The following is a 21,419-nucleotide window of genomic DNA, read 5'->3' on the forward strand; positions in this document are numbered from 1 at the left end:
ATTGCAACTTTTAAAAGATCTAAGCATGTTCATTGTTCAAGTATACCCACCAGTGGACAAATACCAAGCGACTTCACACACATCAACAAAGTGTTGAAGATGTCAGACATGTGTGGCGACACCCTTACGCTATATGTTCAGGTAAACCCGTCATTCATTTGACATATTACGCCACTGGTGTATAAAGGCTCTATTGTCTCCGGTCTCACGCGCTGGCCACTAGCACATTCTTGTTGCGGTCGGCGGCGGCGGCGGGCTCCGGCGCGGGCGGCTCCGACCCCTTCTGGATGCGGATGTTGTGCGTCTCTATGTACTCATTGATCTGCTTGCCCTGGAGATGAGAATAAAAATGAGGTTATAAAAGAAAATTTGGTCATAATAGATATCTTGCAGGGAGGTACTGAGTACTGACACTGCAAGCTGTATGTTGGTGACAAGATCAAGACCCTAGAGCTTAAACTTGCTACCCTCTAGCCACCAGCATCTAGGGGTCTTTCAGAATAGCATTAATAATTTGAACTGGACATGTAAAAAGTACAGTTGATAGGTCACTTGGAGAGGCTCCTGTCATGTAATAATAAGCAATGCTATAGGATTGGGCTGGGCTGACCAACAATTTTAGATAGGCACTTGTATATGCATAGCCACCTTGGGACCCATGACCCATGCCCAAAAATTTAGTTGGTACGGTGGCCTGCGCCTAAAAGTATACAGGCGGAGTTTTTAAAATAGCAATCCCTGATGATGAAGAGACCAGCTACATCTGTTATAAATCCGGGGATGTGTTGTGTGTGATGTGTGTAGCAGTGGTGTTTATGTGGATGTGCTTGAGCAGCATGTGAGCTTGAGATCGTTATTTTAAAAACTCCGCCTGTATACTTTTAGGCGCAGGCCACCGTACATGATAAAAATGTATCAGTTGGCACTTACCTTCTCCTGCAGCTGTGCTGTGAGTGCAGTGATGGCATCCGGCAGCCTCTGCCTTGTGCCCTCCAGCTCGGGCAGCACGTCCGCCACCGTGCTCTCCACCAGGATGCCGCCCACCATGCGGAAGCAGCGCCGAGTGCCCTCCACCCCGGCGAGGGTCTCTGACACAATCCTGAAATCATCTAAACATATTAGCCAATTTTAGAACAAAATATTAGTAAAATTAACTTAAAAATCAAATAAATATTGTACTTTCTCCTCAACAAAGCCCTTCACAACCCAACAGACGATATCCCTGCAACTATTTACTGAGAAAAGGCAGCGAATCGTACCAAATGGTCCCTATTCATATTGTAGAGCTACTGTATGTTTTGGTAGGATATTAATGGGATGTCCGACTCACTTGTGCTCGTTGAGGTCCATCTCCAGCTCGGAGATCTTGGTGGCGAGCTGCCGCTGCTCCGCTCGGAGAGCCTGGAACCCTGCGATCACTTCTTCGTTCGTTTTCTTGCCTCCTTTCGGCGCACTCTTGCTGCTTGAAGCTGCCGCCGCCATTGTTTTCTTACGATAGTGTGATGAGTGGTAAAACTATTATTTAGTTGTTAAAGGGGCTTTTAACTCACGAAAAAGTAAATTATAAACGATAACTTTTTGAGGTTAGAATCAGAGAGAAAAGTTTTTGATTGTGAAAAAAAACCAACGTTTCTGTCTACGCCTACGCATCTATCTACGTGATTACAGTGTGATATTTTTGGTACTATATATTAATTTGTTATATTCTGTGGTAGAATATGAAGTTGCAATAATAATTGTTGATATTTCTTACATATTGAACAATATTTTATTTATTTTCCTGTACAAAAGGAAGGAACACAAGGCCATTAATAAAAAAATGCTTTACCGTTATTCTAGCAACAAAATGGAACGACTTCTGACAACTCCTGTCATGCGTAATCAATGTGTGTCATGTCTCATCGTGCCCGGCTATGTTCAGAACACCATATCTTGGCTGCTAATATTTGCTGTTTATTAGACGATCCGATGGCCTATTCAAAGCTCAAATAAATACGCCATCTCAAAATGTTTTTATTTTAGTTTGTAGATATTATTTTATCGATCTAATTTAGTCTATAATCTAGTAAATATTATGTATTCCCAAACCTAAATAACTTAATCTCAGATTTATATCATGTTTAGAATGCCCATTATTAAATGTCTATTGTCTAACTGAAAAGTTGGTAGGTATGGTATGTCAGCCAACTCAATATTTTTGTTTTGATTTTCGATAGAAAAATGAAATAAAATAAAGTTATTTAGATGCGAATATAACGATAAATATACCACGAAACGAACGTTCTTTGAAACTGTTTCTCCAGTAAAACAATGTTGGATACAAAGTTACACGAAGAGGTAAGAGGAGACCGACACAAATTGGGGGTGTTTACTAAAGAGTTTCCGTAATTATTTTCTCTTATCCAGTCTCTCTATCCTATTGCATTTACAACTATTCACACAACACAGGAAACACATCTTTATACAAATCTTACCTCTTTAAACTACATTCTAGATCAAAAATAATTTGGAAAAACTCTACTTTGAAACAAATGTTTTGACTTTTGATTATGTATCAGGTGGGCGTGATGGGGTCAGAGGAGGCGTGCGCGGAGCGGGTGAGCTCGCTGCTGGAGAGCGCGGGCGGCGCGGGCTCGCTGGACGCGGAGCTGTGGGCCAGCACCCTGGCGGAGAGAGCAGCCAAGGATGATGCGCTCAATGTTGGCGGCATGCTGGCTGCGGCCGGGGCCGGGGCTGGGGCTAGGTATAGTCTATCTTCATATATATTAGGGATGTTATGGATATGAAATTTCGGTTACGGATTGGATATGGATATAGGAATGATTATTATACCGGATACGGTTACGGATACGGATAATAAATTATTTCGGATTATCCGTTAGTTTCGGTTAAGGATATTATATTTTTAAGGAATTTTAAAAGTAAAATACTAATAGGTAATAAAGTAGTTTTATTTTGTTTTTGGCAGGAATTACAATCAGTCTGTGAGTAATTATTACAGCTATTTAAAATAAAAATAAATATAAATAATTATATTATATTGAGTATTATCTATCCGATACTATCCGAAACTTTCATTTCGGATTCGGTTACGGTTACGGATGATTTTTTATATCGGATATCCGATAGTTTCGGTTACGGTTACGGAGCTCCCTAACACCCCTAATATATATATCTTCATCTAGAAACATGTGTGGTGACACTTCAGCAATGTGGAAACAACACTTGAGGAGAGCATTTCTTTATTTAAAAGAGTGTAATGTGTGAATAATGAAATTTTATTGTTTGTTTCAAATACATTACCTCTCTGCTTGTCTTGCCTCTTTATTGGTGGAATGTTGGCTTGTTTATTATTATTTGTTTGGCGGTTACACATAAAAAATGCATCTATTTAAGGCAAATAATTGAAGTTCTGGTCATATCTTATGGTATGTTGCAGAGTTTTTGTTGTTTTTTATCATGGTAGGCATACTATGTTTTTAAATTTAGGGTGGCACAACAAAGTTAATCAAAATTAAATCTATGACCTACTATTTAATTTTGATTTGCAAGTCACCCTTAATGCCTATTTTGATTTTTAATTAAAACAGTATAATAGCATACTCATATCCATTTAGGGGATGGCTAGTTTTTCAATGTAAAAAAATATGTTTATGAAATCTTGTTATCCCTCATAAGGGATATAGGGCTAGAAGAACAGGGTTCCATGAACTGTTAAACAGTATGAAATAATAGAACTTTTAATACGTCAAAATTATATTTTTATTAAGGAGAAATGACGTAAACTTGAGGTTTATAATAATAAAACTTTAGTACTTGAAGAATACTATGCCAGAGAAATGGACATTGCAGCATCCCCAAGAACCAAAATCGAATTATTCAATGAGGAATACGTTGACTACTAGAGACAATTTTAATCTTAAACCCTAAACTCTTCCCACAGGCTAGGCGAAGCACTAGCAGCGGGCGGCGACGCCGGCGCGGCGTTACGCGCGCGCGTGTCCCGCTACGAGGCGTTGTTGCGCGGCGCGCCGGACGCGGTACACGCGCGCACTGGCGCCGCGAGAGCAGAGCGGAATGCGCGACGTCTGCTGGAGCAGTTGGAGGTAATTGTGGATGACGGGTGGCTTGTTACTGTATGTTTATTAGGGTCAAACTCATCAATAAAAAATATATCAAATTACAACTCCATTTTATAACAAAACCTGGCATATCTTCAGGCATTTACTCTGGTTTACCTTCAAAATTTATAAATCTTTCGCATTTTATCTTCAGGCATTTATGGACTAAAACAGAGATTGTATGAAGTATACTATAATGCTTGGGGGTCTATGACCATCAGTAAATGACTGGGCTGATGATGATGAAAATCTATATTTTACAAAAGTTCATTTTGATTCTTCCACTGCTCACCTTCACTGCCGTACTTCACTTCAATTTTAATTTCAAAGACTACCACTACTAACTTCTTCCACCCCCCTCCGCAGTCGCTGCTGGCGTGGCTGGACGTGGAGCCTCTAGAGTTCGAACCGGAGCTGGGCTCGGCCGCGGGGCGCGCGCGGGCGCTCGCCGCCGCCGACGCATTGCGGACCGCTCTCAAGACTACTGGACCGGTATGTAGACCGCAGACGCTGATTATACTAGATTCCCCAAGTGTACGTACTGCGCGTGGCTAAAACTAGTCAAAAGGTTGAACATTTTTCAACTTGAGTTCATACATTAAATTTAGTCCCGTCCACCAGGCTTTATCAATAAAAAATCGGCAGATGTGGTGTTCGGGCTGGTGATACGGTCAAGCCCTAAGGATGTCAGATGTGAGTGCAAAAGGTTGTCAAATAAGAACGAACTGATAGGTTCAATGGTCTATAATGCACTAAAAAACTTAAATGTATAAAATGCGCGCATGTACGCGCTGTCAGCACATAAAGTCTAATAATGTGTGAGTGGCTCTGTGTGCTTGATCCATAAGAAGAGGGGTCAGCTTTGTGGAGCCCCTAGAGTCGCAGCCGGAGCGGGGCTCGGCCGCGGGGCGCGCGCGGGCGCTCGCCGCCGCCGACGCGTTACGGACCGCTCTCAAGACTACTGGACCGGTATGTTATGTGCTTTTACACGAATATTCTAAATAGAGAGGAAACTTAAAAGTATAGAGGCGGAGTTTTTAAAATAGCGATCTCAAGCTCGCATGCTGCTCAAGCATATCCACATAAACACCACTGCTACACACATCACACACAACACGTCCCCGGATTTATAACAGATGTAGCTGGTCCCTTCATCTAACTCCGCCTGTATACTTTTAGGCGCAGGCCACCATACAATTGAAGCTGCGGGGTAAGACACGGGGCAAAATCATGTGATTTCTGATTTACTGCCCATCCGACAGCATGGATCATTTCACTTCCAGGACATCGGGTGATCATTCTAATGTCCTAGGATTTAGGTGAATTACAGAAGTCGCCGACGCACTGCGGACCGCGCTTAAGACTACTGGACCGGTATGTTGTAGCTGCACTAATATTCTAAATAGAGAGGAAAGGTTCACTTTAAGATGCGGGGGTAAGACACGCGCTACGAACCGCTCTCAAGACTACTGGACCGGTATGTTGTGTGCTTTTACCCTTATATTCTAAATAGAGAGGAAAGGTTCACTTTAAGATCCGGGGTAACACGGGGCAAAATCGTGTGACTTCTGATTTACTGCCCATCCGACAGCATGGATCATTTCACTTCCAGGACGTCGGGCGATCATTCTAATGTCCTAGGTTTTAGGTTTAGGGTTTTAGGTGAACTACAGGAGCCTCTAGAGTCGCAGCCGGAGCTGGGCTCGGCCGCGGGGCGCGCGCGGGCGCTCGCCGCCGCCGACGTCCTCCGGACCGCTCTCAAGACTACTGGACCGGTATGTAGACCACAGACGTTCATTAGGTATATTAGATTCCCCAAGTGTACGTACTGCGGGTGTCTACTAAAACTAGTCAAAAGGTTGAGCATTTCTCAACTTGAGTTCATACATTAAATTTAGTCCCGTCCACCTGGCTTTATCAATAAAAAATCGGCAGGTGTGGTGTTCGGGCTGGTGATACGGTCAAGCCCTAAGGATGTCAGATGTGAATGCAAAGGTTGTCAAATAAGAACGAACTGATAGGTTCAATGGTCTATAATGCACTAAAAAACTTAAATGTATAAAATGCGCGCATGTGCGCGCTGTCAGCACATAAAGTCTAATAATGTGTGAGTGGCTCTGTGTGCTTGATCCATAAGAAGAGGGGTCAGCTTTGTGGAGCCCCTAGAGTCGCAGCCGGAGCGGGGCTCGGCCGCGGGGCGCGCGCGGGCGCTCGCCGTCGCCGACGCCCTCCGAACCGCTCTCAAGACTACTGGACCGGTATGTTGTGTACTTTTACCCTAATATATATATACAGGGTGTCCCAAAAGTCAACGTCATCCCTTAAAGGGCTGATAGGTCAGCTCATGAGAGGCCAGAATATCACAATATGACCTTAGTAAAAACTTGATAATTTTGGAGATATTGACACTTTTATAAATTTACTGAAAATCGACACCTTGGATCAGTTTTTTGCGTGCCGCCGGTACAAAAATCCATATTGTTAGAATTTGTTTGGTGTTGCATCACCCTGTATAGCCCTGCTATTGATCGCAGTCAAAAAAAATATCAAGTTATGCTGTATGTTTAAAAAAAACACGGTTTTCAAAGTCATAAAAGGTAATCGTATTTTTTTATAAACAACTTTGACTCTACATACTGTAAAAAAATATACCACGCAAACCTGGCACCTTATTTGAAAAGATTGCTCATTTAATGCAGTTTCCAAAATGGTATAAAACGTTGCTATTGCTTCAATTAACAAAAAAGTTATTGCTATTTTAGTACAAAACGACCTCGATGTAAAATTGTTTGAAGGAAATTTATCTGACTGAATTTATTAAGGGTAAGTCATGTTGGAATCTATGGGATGTGGATTTATTTTTTTACGACTTTCCTAAATTCAGATTTAAAAAGATGTTTACAAACCCCACCTGAGTCACTCCCGTTCAGTTGATAAGATTTTTTATCAACTGAACGGGTTCGCGTGGTATACCGTTCAGTTGATAAGATTTTTTATCAACTGAACGGGTTCGCGTGGTATATTTTTTTTACAGTATGTAGAGTCAAAGTTGTTTATAAAAAAATACGATTACCTTTTATGACTTTGAAAACCGTGTTTTTTTTAAACATACAGCATAACTTGATATTTTTTTTGACTGCGATCAATAGCAGGGCTATACAGGGTGATGCAACACCAAACAAATTCTAACAATATGGATTTTTGTACCGGCGGCACGCAAAAAACTGATCCAAGGTGTCGATTTTCAGTAAATTTATAAAAGTGTCAATATCTCCAAAATTATCGAGTTTTTACTAAGGTCATATTGTGATATTCTGGCCTCTCATGAGCTGACCTATCAGCCCTTTAAGGGATGACGTTGAGGGGACACCCTGTATATATATATAGGTAGGAAAAGTCTACTTGAAGTGTAAGGTACGGGCCAAAATCTTGCGACGTCACTAGTGCGCGCTATGCCTTCGATTCGCCAATAGCTATCGAGCACAAGAAATCACTCGGAATCCACTCTTATTCATAACAACTAAATCGATTTCTGTTTTACTGCCCATTCGACAGCATGGATCATTTCACTTCCAGTACATCGAGCGATCATTCTAATGTCCTAGGTTTTAGGTTTAGGGTTTTAGGTGAACTACAGAAGTCGCCAACGCCCTCCGGACCGCCCTCAAGACTACTGGACCGGTATGTTGTGTGCTTTAACCCTAATATTGTAAATAGCGAGGAAAGGTACACTTGAAGATCCGGGGTAAGGCACGGGGCATTTCTGATTCACTGCCCATCCGACAGCATGGATCATTTCACTTCCAGTACATCGGGCGATCATTCTAATGTCCTAGGTTTTAGGTTTAGGGTTTTAGGTGAATTACAGGAGCCTCTAGAGTCGGAGCCGGAGCTGGGCTCGGCCGCGCCGACGCGCTGAGAACTGCGCTCAAGACTACTGGACCGGTATGTTATGGCTACACTTCTATACAAGAAGACACAGTTTGAAGTCCCATTCGAGATGCGGGGTGAACGTGTTAATACCATGCGACGTTATTGGTGCGTGCTATTCGTCTATTACGGCAAGGGCGCGCTCTGAATCCTATGTTATCATTCATTCATAGATACAATATTACAACAATATGACAGCCCATCCAACAGCAAAGATCATTAAAATTCTACATTATCAGCAAAAGCTGATAGCATATAAAAATATGCTAACCAACTAACTTCTAAGGGTGGCTTGCACAACAAAGTTAATCAAAATTAAATCGTTTGTTTCTTGCTGTAACATGCAGTATAATGTCAGAGGAAAAGGTCATAGATAGATTTTTTATTAATTTTGTTGTGCAAATCTCCCTTAACTTAATCTAGGCCAATAATATCCCATCCATTCTCACCCCAGGGCCCCTGCGGCGCGGAACTAAAACGCCTATCCGCAGTCCGCGAGCGCATGCGCCGAGTGCAGCGAGCCAAGGAGCGCTACGCGGCGGCCATCGGCAGGCACCTCAACAACCTTCTCATTCACGCCGGCAACGCCGCCGCCGCCGCGCCCGCCGCCCAGCATCACCAGACACTGCTGCAGTACAGGTATACATATAGATATAGAGACACCATCGGCAGGCACCTCAACAACCTGCTTATACACGCCGGCAACGCCGCCGCCGCCGCGCCCGCCGCCCAGCATCACCAGACACTGCTGCAGTACAGGTATACATATAGATATAGAAACACCATCGGCAGGCACCTCGACAACCTGCTTATACACGCCGGCAACGCCGCCGCCGCCGCGCCCGCCGCCCAGCATCACCAGACACTGCTGCAGTACAGGTATACATATAGATATAGAGACACCATCGGCAGGCACCTCAACAACCTGCTCATACACGCCGGCAACGCCGCCGCCGCCGCGCCCGCCGCCCAGCATCACCAGCCGTTGCTGCAGTACAGGTAAATATATTTCGGAGGATATAGTAACTAGGTATAATAACTATATGTGTTATAGTTTGCAAAAAGGAAATAAAAGAACGTTTTCTCTCATAGGTTAAAAGTGGTGGTAGTCGCAGCTCGGGTACTAACGAAGAGATGAATGATAGATGGATCACAAGCTCTCCTCCTACCAGACTTGCTAAAGTGGTGACCCCAACGTGATACGACATGTAAAGGCTAAGACTGCCTTCTCTATTGTATAAACTTTAAAATAGTACCTACATCAGTAATATAATAATTAATTATTTTGTACGTACAGGGGCTTCATGAGGTGGCTGCGGGAGATGGATGAGAGGACCTACGACGCGCTTATGAAGGTATGTATCAAGTGCAATTATCTTTCACTGATTATAATAATATGTAGGTGTAAGTAGTGGGGAAATATCTCACACGGCCATCCAAACTTGTGACCCATAGCTGAAAACATAAATAGATATAAAATAATATATTTTCTAATAAACCAGAACCGGACATAAAGTAAACACCCGGGACCCTAAACAATAGGGATTCGAACCCGTGGCCCTGAAGTAGGCGAAGAAGCTCGAGAAGCAGGTCACTATCGTCTGGGCTACGTTGACGTCTAGTATCTATGATGTCCTAAATAAACAATATTTTGTTAACCCGTCAGGTGTACGTGTCGACGTGGAGCAAGGTGTACGAGCGCGAGGTGCGAAGTGCCTGCGAGGCGGCCGAGCAGCCCGCCGCCGGCGCCGCCGCGCTAGACAATGTGAGGATAAAAACTACCAAAGCTCTCTGATAATATACTTCGTATCGCTTATTATATTTAAATAACCTTACAGAGTCGTGAGCACAAGTTTCGACCCTCCGTTAACGTTGCGTATCGTCAACTGTCACTGTCAAAATGTAATGTAAGGCAAAGTTAGTTCCAAAAGTGACATTTGTTTTTTCCATATGTTGGTGGAATTTCACCAAACGCTAAACGTATTTAGTAGCCTGTCATACGTCTGTCAGTTAGTACAAAATGTATTTAAAATTTGATTTAAATACGTTTAGCGTTTGGTAAAAGTGACCCTTCGTGTAGATTCGAAAATAGTATCGAATCCTATGCTCGCGCCTCTGATTCTATTCTATTCTCTATGGGGGTGTAAGTACGTGCACCTGGCTCTCTCGAGTGGAACGTTTGTGCATATCCCCAAGACCTAAACTGCCTTCCTAAGCTTGGACCATTTCCCACCATGCTGGTGCACTGCGGGTTGGTGGGTTCACATATCTAGATGTGCTAAATCTAGATATACAGGTTTCCTCAGGATGTTTTCCGTCACCGTACAGAATTTTTAAAATTAATTCTGTAGTTTTTAAAACCACTCACAAAAGTCTTTCCTCTTTATATATAATATTCATATTATGATAACAGGTGCTGTCGCTAGTGGAGACCATGTGCAACGCCGAGCAGGAGTTCGTCACGCAGTTCTTCGCTCTAGACGTGGATCTAAAGGTAACGTACAATCTATAATTCATAATATTATGTCTTATATATGACGGACTTTTTTCAGTGAGTCTTCCAATTTAACACCATCCATACTCCTCTAGCGCTTGAAAGGAAGCCGAAAGACGATGAATCAGCTCATCAATCTTGAGTTTAACATTATTTTAAAAGTTTTTTTCTTTCACTACTACCTCCCAGACTATAAGTGTCCTTTTCGAATAGGGAGCAGTTTTTTATTTTATTTATTTGGCTCTCTAAACTGATTTTAGTTTTTACTACTTCTTACAGCTTTCAAAATCTACAGCTTATCTACCGTAAAGGTTCAGTTCAGTTTCTTAAAGACCAAACCCGTTTTTACAACCGTTATTTTTAATTTCATTTCCTTTAATCATGTATTACCTTATCCCTAGGCGGAAGGCAGCGACGGGTCCCGCAGCGAGCACTCGGAGGGCGGGGGCGCGGGGCGCGCGGGGGCGGAGGCGCGGAGACTGATGCAGGAGCTGATGCCCACACTGGAGGCCGAGCTGGTCAACCTGGTGCATAGCATGGAGAAGAGCGAGCCTTAGTGAGTATCTGCTAGGTGTAAAGAGGAAAGCATGGACGTTTTGAACTCATATTGTGCTTCGCCTTGTTGTTAAAAACGGTGCCCTTCGAATAATTAAAGTGTGCAACTATTCGAGCCTATCCAAAAATACTGCTGAAATTCTATCAGTTAGCACGAAGTTTTAATTTGCAACTCAATCACCAATTATATTGTGCGTTTATTGTGGACTTTAGGCCGCGTCCACGATGGCAGCGGGCGGAGCATTGGTACTTATCTTAAGGGTCAGCAATAGGTAATCGAGGGTTGGCATTGTCATAGAATTATGTAGTAAATGATGCTCTACAGCCTTGAAAAAAATCACACCGGTAGTCGAAGAGTCTAGCTAGGTGCTGAATCATTCGAATTTAAGTAAATGCTTATGGATAACTGTAAATTAAATTCAGAATATGACGAAAAACCACTCCCGTATTGTAACAACTGTGTCGTAATCATCAAGAATTATCATATGATTCTTATCAAATTATAAAGTTAAAGGCTTGGACTAGGCGCTAAATACCTTGTTTTTTAATAAACATACACTTATTTTGTGTAAATTAATCCCAAACTTGAGCAATTTTTTTCCCTCAAATCTTCATACAAATATCTATGGCGGCTTTCTGTGTTATAAAATCATAAACACAAGTGACGTTTGACTCAGTTGGCCGCTGGCCTCCAAAGAAGGGTCACGTCGGTTTAGGCAGCACTGACAGCTCGCGATCTTATCGTGTACAGATACAAAATCACTGCACATTGGTTGTCATTGCACTTTTTCAACTTTTATGACACCAACATAATTTGATTTGAAATTGAGGAAGCATAATTCTTCCAGTATATTCAATACATTAAATTAAATTAGATAGTGTGCAATATTCTCGTGACATTACAGTCTCGTAAAGGTCTGATGAGGAGCAGGAATATAGCGAATGGATCTAAGTGATGACAATACGCACGAACATTAGGTTAGGGATCAAAAATACAGTCTCTTGGTGCTGGTTGAGGTATGGTTTCGTGAGGATCTGATGAGGGCAGTAACACGGTGGTGGCTCAATTTTATTTCAAAGATGTTAATAGCTAAAAGCATCGAGTTTGGGCTATTAAGTATGTTTTTCAGAGAGAGAGAAAGAGATTTTATTTTTCCTCTGGATGTGTTAGGTTTACTTGGTTTACTAAGTTCATTCTGTTAATGGCATCAAGTTGTTATGTGTTCATAAGTAATAATTATTTATTAACAAAATGCTGTTGGTTCTCCACGAAAATGTAAAAATAAAAATAAAATAAATAAAAATAAATTCGTAACGTAAAATTGTCAATGACGGAATTTCTTCTATAGACAGTAGCCACAAAAAAAACAAACGATAGATAGCGTGACTTGAAGATAAAGATACATTTATTCGACACATAGACAGCAACAACAAAAAAAATACAGATTTAAAGAAAACAAACACATACTTATACAAAACAACAAAGAAAAAAAAGGATACACATCAAAATAACTGGAAAAAATATAAGCCCCAATTTACTTGTGTGGGACAGGGAGTACCATAATATTTTTTTTGGGTTACTCCCCATCTATGTGAAATATCAGCTTGATATCTTTACCCGTTTCTGAGAAAAAGGGCGGTGACAGACGGACAACAAAGAGATCCTATAACGGTTGCTTTTTTTCTTTTGACGTTCGAAACCCTAAAATTAATTAAAAATATTATGCTGCTACCAAAAAATATTACTTACTTACAGGTATTGAAAAAGCGGTATATAGTACTAAACAAATTATAAACAAACAAAAAACCCGACTGCACGCTAAAAATATGAAAACAAGTCCCAATGTTAATGGAAAGTATCGTAGGCGGGGACCAGCAGAGGGTTCACCATTTAGCTGAATGTTACTTAGAAAACGGCCTTGAGTGGCGGTCACGTTGGTCCCCGCCTGCGATACTTTCCATTAACATTGGGACTTGTTTTCATGTTTTTAGCGTACAGTCGGGTTTTTCGTTTGTTTATAATTGTATTTTTTTATTTGTAACTTTTTAGTTGTTTTTATTTTATGAAATTTTACGTCAGTAGTTCATGATCATTTTTTATTTCAATAATTTTGGTGTTGTTATTTAAATACCTTCAATATGCATATTTTTATAATGTGATTGCTATAAGCAATAAGGCCGCCTTTTTGTACTGTTTTATTTTTAAGTTTTGTTTTTTGTAATTATTTTTTTTCTTGGTGCAAATAAAGTGTTTTGTATTGTATTGTATTGTATTGTGAAAATCAAGCCCTTTCATTTGATACCTTACACGGCAAAGTTGAATTATTATTTTTTCGATCATCACGTTATGTCCTCTAGAGGACGCTATGTACATTTTAATAGAACGTCACATAGCCTATAACCATCACGCCATCAATACGCTTCTAACAATACCTCATACATCAAAATCTATCAAGCCGTTTAGGCTACAGGAGGGAACAAAGAAACAGACAAACATACAATCAAAAAACATTACCCTCCTCTTTCGGCAGTCCGGTAAAAAGGAGTAAGACAGGGGGTCATTCTGAACTTTTGCTCTACGAGTTTTGGAAATTAACTTTGTTGGACATGTGACTTTTTACCATGGAAAACGAATATTTTTTTTCGCGAATTTGCAAATCTCGTAGAACAAAAGTTGTTCAGAATGACCCCTTGAGTCATCCTCTTTTGGCTTAGTATAGCCCTTTTGCGACACTATGTATTTACTTTGCTTTGTCGTCGGGGTTCAGTTGGCTGGAGGATGCCCGAAACTTATTATCTACACTTTCATACTTGTAGTTACCTTTCTACAAGTAAATACCAAATTTGTTTGAGAAAGCTAATCGGGTTCCGAGTATAGAGTAAAGTGGCACCCCTATTAATTTCTACTCTTTCCTGGTGCCTACCAGTGTAAGTAAGAATTATACTTACTTACCCTAAAATCACCCAAAATGTACTTGAACATAATTGTCAATAAAGTTGGCGAGTAAAAGTTTATCGACCCACTGTGCAAACTTACATGTGTGCGTGTCACTGCGTGTGCTGTGTGAAGAGCATTGAAAACCCAAAATTGGCGCGGCACGTCACCCTGTATGGGCCCTTAAGTGTTTTTCTTACTTTACGTTTTCGCTTGTAAGTTTTCAGTAGGCTCATTAACAATAAACAGTGTACTTAGACGTGGCGCTTGTTGCTATTATTATTATGTAATAATTATAGTTTATTTTTATTTTTGATTATAACTACAAGTCATTACTTTTTGTCACTATAGGTGGGAACCTATTAATGGCATTTCCGTGTTTTGTAGAATTTTATAATTTTGTTACCATATAAGTTGACGCAAATGCTGTTGGTTCTCCATGAACAATATAAATAAATAAATAAATTACATATTTACCCTATTGTGGAGAGTAAACGTACAAAATCTCCGCCGTAGAGTAAACAATACTAGTCGGAGCCGCTATAATTAGCCTATGCCGCTCCTGGCTTCGCGGACGGTGCCTAAAAGTCTCCAATAATGATTATTACAGTGGAACTATAAAGTCCTGACAGTAAAGAGCGCGATTTTGCTTAGACTTTTTATCGTTGTCAGCTATTTACATACTTATACATACCTACATTTTAAAAGTAAAATACCGATTGAAAACAGCTTTTTAACGGATTTGTCCTTTATTAAATATAATAGATGGATTAAATGTTTTCAGGACTTTATAGTTTTAAAAGCCTATTTTGCATTTTGTACCTATATTAAAGAGTTTATCTCCACTTCCAGCGGCGCGATGCGAGCGCTAGCCATCATCTCGCGGCGCGTGCTAGCCGGGGGCGGGGGCGCGGAGGGGGGCGCGGGGGGCGCGCTCGCCGCCGCCGCCGTCGCCGCCAAGAGGGGCGCCGACAGGGCCGTGCAGGACATGATAGCGACCTTCCCTGATGCCGTGAGGGCGGGGTTGAGGAAGCCCAGGGCAGCTATATTGCCGTTTATACTGGTATGATATAGTTATTAGTTACTGTGGTTTTAAAATATGTAGAAGTTAGATTTTCCGATTTTTGGAAGCCTAGGGCGGCCATATTGCCGTTTATACTGGTATGATATTATAAAGATCCGCCGCCGCCGTCGCCGCCAATCGGGGCGCGGACCGGGCCGTGCAGGACATGATAGCGACGTTCCCTGATGCTGTGAGGGCTGGCTTGAGGAAGCCCAGGGCGGCTATACTGCCTTTTATACTGGTATGTTTTTAAAAGACTAGTTTGGGTTTAATTTAAAAGACTATTTGGTTTTAAAAGACTAGCACCGTGCAGGACATGATAGCCACCTTCCCTAGTGCCGTCAGGGCGGGGCTGAGCCATTTATTCTGGTATGATATTATAAAGATTGTTTTAAAAGACTAGCATTGTTTTCGGGTAGGTAAAGTAAAGCGAGCTATAAGAACATAAAAACGCCGTCGCCGCCAAGCGGGGCGCGGACCGGGCCGTGCAGGACATGATAGCGACGTTCCCTGATGCGGTTAGATAGGGGTTAAGGAAGCCACGGGCGGCTATACTGCCGTTTATACTGGTATGATATGGTTAGCTCCAATTTCACCATAGTCGGTTAGAGCGTAACCAGGGATTGGTTCATCAATTATACGTCATCTCCATATTAGTTTCTTGACAGATGTGTCAAAATTCAACCAATAATCCCTGGTTATGCTCTAACCCACTATGGCGAAATTGGCTCTTACTGTTGTTTTAAAATACTAGCATTGTTTTAGGGTAAGTAATACGGGGTATAGAAACGCGCCGTGCAAGACATGATAGCGACGTTCCCTGATGCCGTGAGGGCTGACTTGAGGAAGCCTAGAGCGGCTATATTGCCGTTTATACTGGTATGTTGTGCTTTTTGGTTTTAAATGATGTAGAAGTTAGATTTTCCGATTTTTGGAAGCCCAGGGCGGCTATACTGCCGTTTATACTGGTATGTTCTTAAAATACTAGTTTCGTTTTAAAATACTTTGGTTTTAAAAGACTAGCACCGTGCAGGAGATGATAGCGACGTTTCCGGACGCTGTGAGAGCTGGCTTGAGGAAGCCCATGGCGGCTATATTGCCGTTTATACTGGTATGTTGTGGTGTTTGGTTTTAAAAGACTAGCACCGTGCATGAGATGATAGCCACCTTCCCTGATGCGGTTAGACAGGGGCTGAGGAAGCCCAGGGCGGCTTTATTGCCGTTTATACTGGTATGTATGTTGTGCTGTTTGGTTTTAAAAAACTAGCATTGGTCAGAACATGATAGTCACCTTCCCTGATGCCGTCAGAGCGGGGCTTAGGAAGCCCAAAGCGGCTATAGGTACTGCCGTTTATACTGGTATGATATAGCTGCTATTGTTTTAAATGAAGTAGAAGTTAGATTTCTATCAAATGTTTACCTTTTTAAATTATGTTCTTGTGTACAAATAAAAAATATTTATCTATCTTTTCTTGTTAGGTACCGAAAAATTAAAAAAAGTCGCTTTATCGTTTCTGAATCTCCACACAAGCAATTCGTAGTAGCAGTGTTACTATAGAAGATACAATAACCGGTGGTCTAGACTCTAGACTACATCTCAATAGGGTACCATTTGAAACGCAAAGATAGTCGTAGGAAAGCCAAGAAAATATGCAGGCGCTTCTGGAAGAAATCCCAGTCGAGCAGATCAGCTGTCAATTATAATGATTTCATTTTCACCAGGAAATGGAAGAATTCTCCACCGCCTGCGAAGCCATATTCGCCGGGGGCCGCCGAGCCGACCTCGACCGCTGGTACGGGTCGCTGGCGGCGGGCGCGCTGTCCGCGCTGCAGGGCGCGCCGCCCGCCCGCCCGGGCCCGCCCGCCCTCGCGCTGCTGCTCGAGAACTGCCACCGGCTGCACGCGCTGTTGCACGCCACCAGGACCGAGCCCTATAGGTACTGTACGCAGTGACATACAGGGTGTGGCAAAAAGGGTAAAAGCAAAAAAGTTCGGTAAAACCCGATAATGGAATCAGAATGTCAAAATTCGTAAATCACGAGTCCTATGACAGCTGTAGCATAGCAAGACCGAGCCCTATAGGTACAACACTAGTGTACTGTAGTGAACAACTGAACAAGACCGAGCCCTATAGGTACACCAAGACCGAGCCCTATAGGTGCGAGACTGTGCTTGGTGAAATATAGCGTGTATACTGTAGCAAACAGACACGTGATGATGATGATGATGTAAACAGCTGAGCGAACCGAGGCCATACCTACAAACTCAACGAACCACAACGGTCACGTACATACATAATGCTCGAAAAGGTAGTCAGAGTCCGCTTGCTCGCAACCAATCACGTGAGTACAAATGACCGCTTTTCGCTGTACATTTTTACTCACGTGATAGGTTGATAGCCGTATCGCCGTTTTTGAATGAGTACAATGCACTGAAGTTGTCGGGTAAGTGGGCAACCCAACTGTCAGATCTCTGACTACATTACGCTTAACGACTGCCGCCAAAGCAGCAACCAGAAAAGCGTCCAGAAAAGAACCACTTGAAATCGGTCACCCATCCAATGAACTGCCTCCTGGCTCCAATGGCTGACCGTGCCAGTTGTTGCTTAACCTCAGTGATCAGTTACGATCACTGAGGCCCGCTCGACTACGGACACACCACAACGGTCAACCAATACTAAACCACCATTTACGTAGGTGGTCTGAAAAGTTTCCGACCTCAACGTGAAGATGACAGCACACATCAATTAAAGTCAGGGAATGTAACTGTGCATCTTTTGACAGCAACACTTCAAAGTTTCAGCCATTTTTGACGCGTGGTTTTTATTTTACAGTCGTTTGAGTGAGTTAATGTGAGCATTTCTGTGAAAATTGAAAAAATCGAGTATCGAGCTGTCTGAAAAATATTGGTTTTTGAAAGGGAATACCCCTACGCAAGTCAAAGATGAGTTAGATTCTGTGTAAGGGGACTCTTCACCGTCATTTACCACTGTAAAATTTTGGGCAGCCGAATTTAAACGTGGCTGTAAAAGCTTCGGAGATGATGAACGTTCGGGACGTCCAAAAACTGTAACTACTGACGATAACATCGCTAAAGTTCTCCAAATGGTGTTAGACGACCGCCGAATTAAGGTGAGAGAGATAGCAGAGGCAATGAAAATGTCCAGAAAACATGTTTATCACATATTAAATCAAGATTTAGACATGAGAAGGCTGTCCGCGCGTTGGCTGCCGCGTTTGCTAACGTCAGACCAACGACGTGTACGAATGAACATTTTCAATGCTCTGTTGGCGCAGTTTAGGCGCAATAAATCCGTGTTTTGGCGCCGCCTAATTACTGTTTTACAGGCTATGTAGAAGAATAAAAATATTTTTTAAGAAAAAAAATCTTGTATCTATGTTAGGTCGGAAACTTTTCAGACCACCCACGTATTCCACAGAAAAGAAGCCAAGGCACGCTACCAAGAGGCCCTCAACAGCTACGTGCAAGCTTCCTTCGGACAACCGCTGGAGAAGCTGCAGAAGTTCTTCCAAGGAGTGGAGGAGGCCGTGGCCCAAGGGACTCCTGAAGCGGAGATCTGCTACCGACAACAGTTCAGCAAACACGAGTTGAGGAAGATACTGGCTCTGTATCCTGCGCAGGAAGGTATGTGTTGTAGCAAGGGTCATATATTGCTTTTTAAGACATTTCCTGAAGGTTTACTGAGAGGTAACACAGAAAAGATACACTTTACGCTGAGCACTGTCACATACGGGATTAATGCCGCGCCGTTTTTCGTCATCTGGAATATGCACATCTGATTTCCGAGGATATTTTCTCTTATCATAAGAGCAAAGCAAGGTATCAGGTATCCATAGATGTGTGGTATTAATATATTTTCTATTTTGATAACCCTTTGATAAACAAACAAGTTTGACTATGTGTATGTATTGTTTCAGTGCGCAAGTCGCTGCACCGTTTATACCGACAGGTGGAGAAGCAGCTCAGCACCGAGGGCGGCCTGCTGCAGGTATGTTGTACCTAATATTGGAAATAAAATATACAATAACAATAACAAGCGCCGCCATCTAAAAATAAACACAACTTCTGGTTGAAAGTGTTTTTCCAAAATGCCATGTTATGTTAATTCTAGTATAAAAGTTATTTCAAAAACGGCCGTTTCTAGCAGAAATCAAAACTGTATGCCCTGCCGCAATCCATTAGATTCCAATTAACTATTATTTCTTGACTTCTCAGGTGGTTTGGCGCGCCATGCAGCAGCAACTGTTGGCCACGCACAGCGCCCTACAGGTACTTACCTTGTTTTTCCTTTCTGTTTCCTTCTATCCATGATTATTTTGGTTTTCTCGGTGATTTGTCACCAGTAAATGGGAACCAGTGTTATAAAGATTAGCCAGTCGTTGACTCATAGACTAATATTGTTGTTGACTGCTCAGTGTGCCGGATGTAATTTCAATTTGAAGTACAGTTTGATACGTCACTCTCGGTATAGTGCCACAATCTTATCTGTTCCGGTGGTCAAAATGTGCAACTAACGAGACGTCATTGTCAAACGTCATTTCATACTCTGTGCGTTATTTGAGTTGTCATTTCTGCGAAGAGGCTGACGCTACGTTATTTAATTTGTTTTGTGATTTTCTGCGTGAAAATAATGCCAAAAGCGCTAAAATGTGATGCAAGAAAAGTTATACTAGATATATTGGCTTTTATGCAGGAAGAATAACGTATTCAGACGCCTTTAATTCCGTTTCAAAAATTGTAAGAACGAGTTGCAGCGACTACAGGTTAGTGTTGCCAAATATGACGAATAATTTTACCCATATACTCACATGTATTTTTATTAATATTTTCACCCCAACCCGTGCCCCAGCAGTGGGGACGGGATGGGTCATAAAAGTCATAATGAAAAGTATATAATCTTTATTTTTCTTTGATTACAGGTGACATGTCACTTTAAATCTTAAGCAGTAAACCAAGAAGAATTTCGCGCACCTGCAGAGATTTTAGACGAAATAATGATGATTAATGACATCTTCTCCCAACCTACCAAGGGTTGGCTGGAAGAAATTGCTTTTTGGCAATTAGCCTTTGAATTTCTTTTAATTTTATGCTCTTATTTCTTGTTACTTTAGAAAATGTAAAATAAAGTGTTCATAAATAAATAAATTATAATTAATAGTTTTTTTAAGCTTGTCTATCTCGGTATTTCCACGACCCACAGATCTGATATTACCTATACCACTGTAATCTAGATTTAATCTCCTATATCAGAACGTAATTAGAGCTCATTTTATTTCTGTTCGCCGTGTACAAATTTCCTCTTTCATTTACTATCGATCCAATATTTTGATTTATCTATACTTATGAATGTACCTAATTATAAAATATGCAATAGCAGAAATGCATTGTCGTTTAAACCACAAATAGGCAAAATTTTATCGATGGCAACACTGGATTCGATCACAGCGATGCCGTCACCGGAACAGATAAGATTGTGGCACTATAATCCCTTTCGTTTACGCCCCATTATCTTGATGAATCTCACTGCCCCATGCCGATAGTTTCCATTTACGAGCCATATATTTTATTTAGTAGGTTTATCATAGGCGTTATCATATTACTATGTTGTTCTTGAATGGGATGATGGTGATATATTATGTGGTTGATTGCAGGCGCGCATCGCGGCGTGCTACCCGGGCGCGGGGCTGGCGCTGCCGCTCACCACGCAGGACATCCTGGACGCCTTCAGCGACATCGCACGAGAGAACTAGTGTGTTAGTGATACCTAACTTATTTATATACAAATATAATTTAATGTACTCGCTAGTGCGGCAGCGGGCGTAGTCAGGAAGTATAAAACATAATTTTATGAAGATAAATGAAAGTGTAAACGTAGGCACAAAACCGACGTGGGGTTTAGGTGACTGCGCTCGCGAGTTCAACGTGAATAAGCACAAAGGCTGCGTCCCCAGTAAATAAACCGTAGATGCAGCGGCGGCGGCGTATATGCTGAATGTTATTGAGTGAGCAGTTTGCCGACTGCAACGCAGCCTATAATGTGGTTTCGGATGATTTTAATGTGGTCGAAGACTATGTAATATAGATATTGCAATTTTCAATATTGTATGTATTATTTAATCATTAGCTTTAATTGAAAATAAGTTAGTTAACTATAAAAATATTTTACTGTATTATACATTATTAATTTGCTTTCTTTATACAGGATGTTGCAAAATTGCCGGATCTGAAATCAGAATTTGGAAATTCGCGAAAAAAAAAATTATTTTCCCATAGTAAAAAGTCACGTGACCAACAAAGTTT

The 21,419-nt window shown here is 41.6% G+C and overlaps 2 protein-coding genes across 2 annotated transcripts; one reads left to right on the top strand and one right to left on the bottom strand.

Annotated features, from left to right (window-relative positions):
- Positions 1 to 192: 192 nt before the first annotated feature.
- On the bottom strand, positions 193 to 1,515 carry LOC105394487 (prefoldin subunit 2). The gene is made up of 3 exons (XM_011566396.3): positions 1,331 to 1,515; positions 931 to 1,099; positions 193 to 331 (listed from the first exon to the last, which is right to left on the bottom strand). Exons 1-3 carry the CDS (start codon positions 1,480 to 1,482, stop codon positions 206 to 208), a joined length of 447 nt encoding a protein of 148 aa, XP_011564698.1. The 5' UTR covers positions 1,483 to 1,515; the 3' UTR covers positions 193 to 205.
- A 2,260-nt stretch (positions 1,516 to 3,775) lies between these two features.
- Positions 3,776 to 20,903, top strand: LOC105394491 (exocyst complex component 1). The gene is made up of 15 exons (XM_048629629.1): positions 3,776 to 3,780; positions 3,944 to 4,106; positions 4,488 to 4,613; positions 8,506 to 8,690; positions 9,349 to 9,406; positions 9,718 to 9,816; positions 10,465 to 10,545; positions 10,947 to 11,101; positions 14,888 to 15,098; positions 15,217 to 15,339; positions 16,821 to 17,035; positions 18,538 to 18,743; positions 19,037 to 19,107; positions 19,335 to 19,388; positions 20,771 to 20,903. Exons 1-15 carry the CDS (start codon positions 3,776 to 3,778, stop codon positions 20,867 to 20,869), a joined length of 1,851 nt encoding a protein of 616 aa, XP_048485586.1. The 3' UTR covers positions 20,870 to 20,903.
- Positions 20,904 to 21,419: the final 516 nt, after the last annotated feature.

The sequence above is a fragment of the Plutella xylostella genome, chromosome 23 (assembly GCF_932276165.1).
Source record: "Plutella xylostella chromosome 23, ilPluXylo3.1, whole genome shotgun sequence".
Lineage (NCBI taxonomy): Eukaryota > Metazoa > Arthropoda > Insecta > Lepidoptera > Plutellidae > Plutella > Plutella xylostella.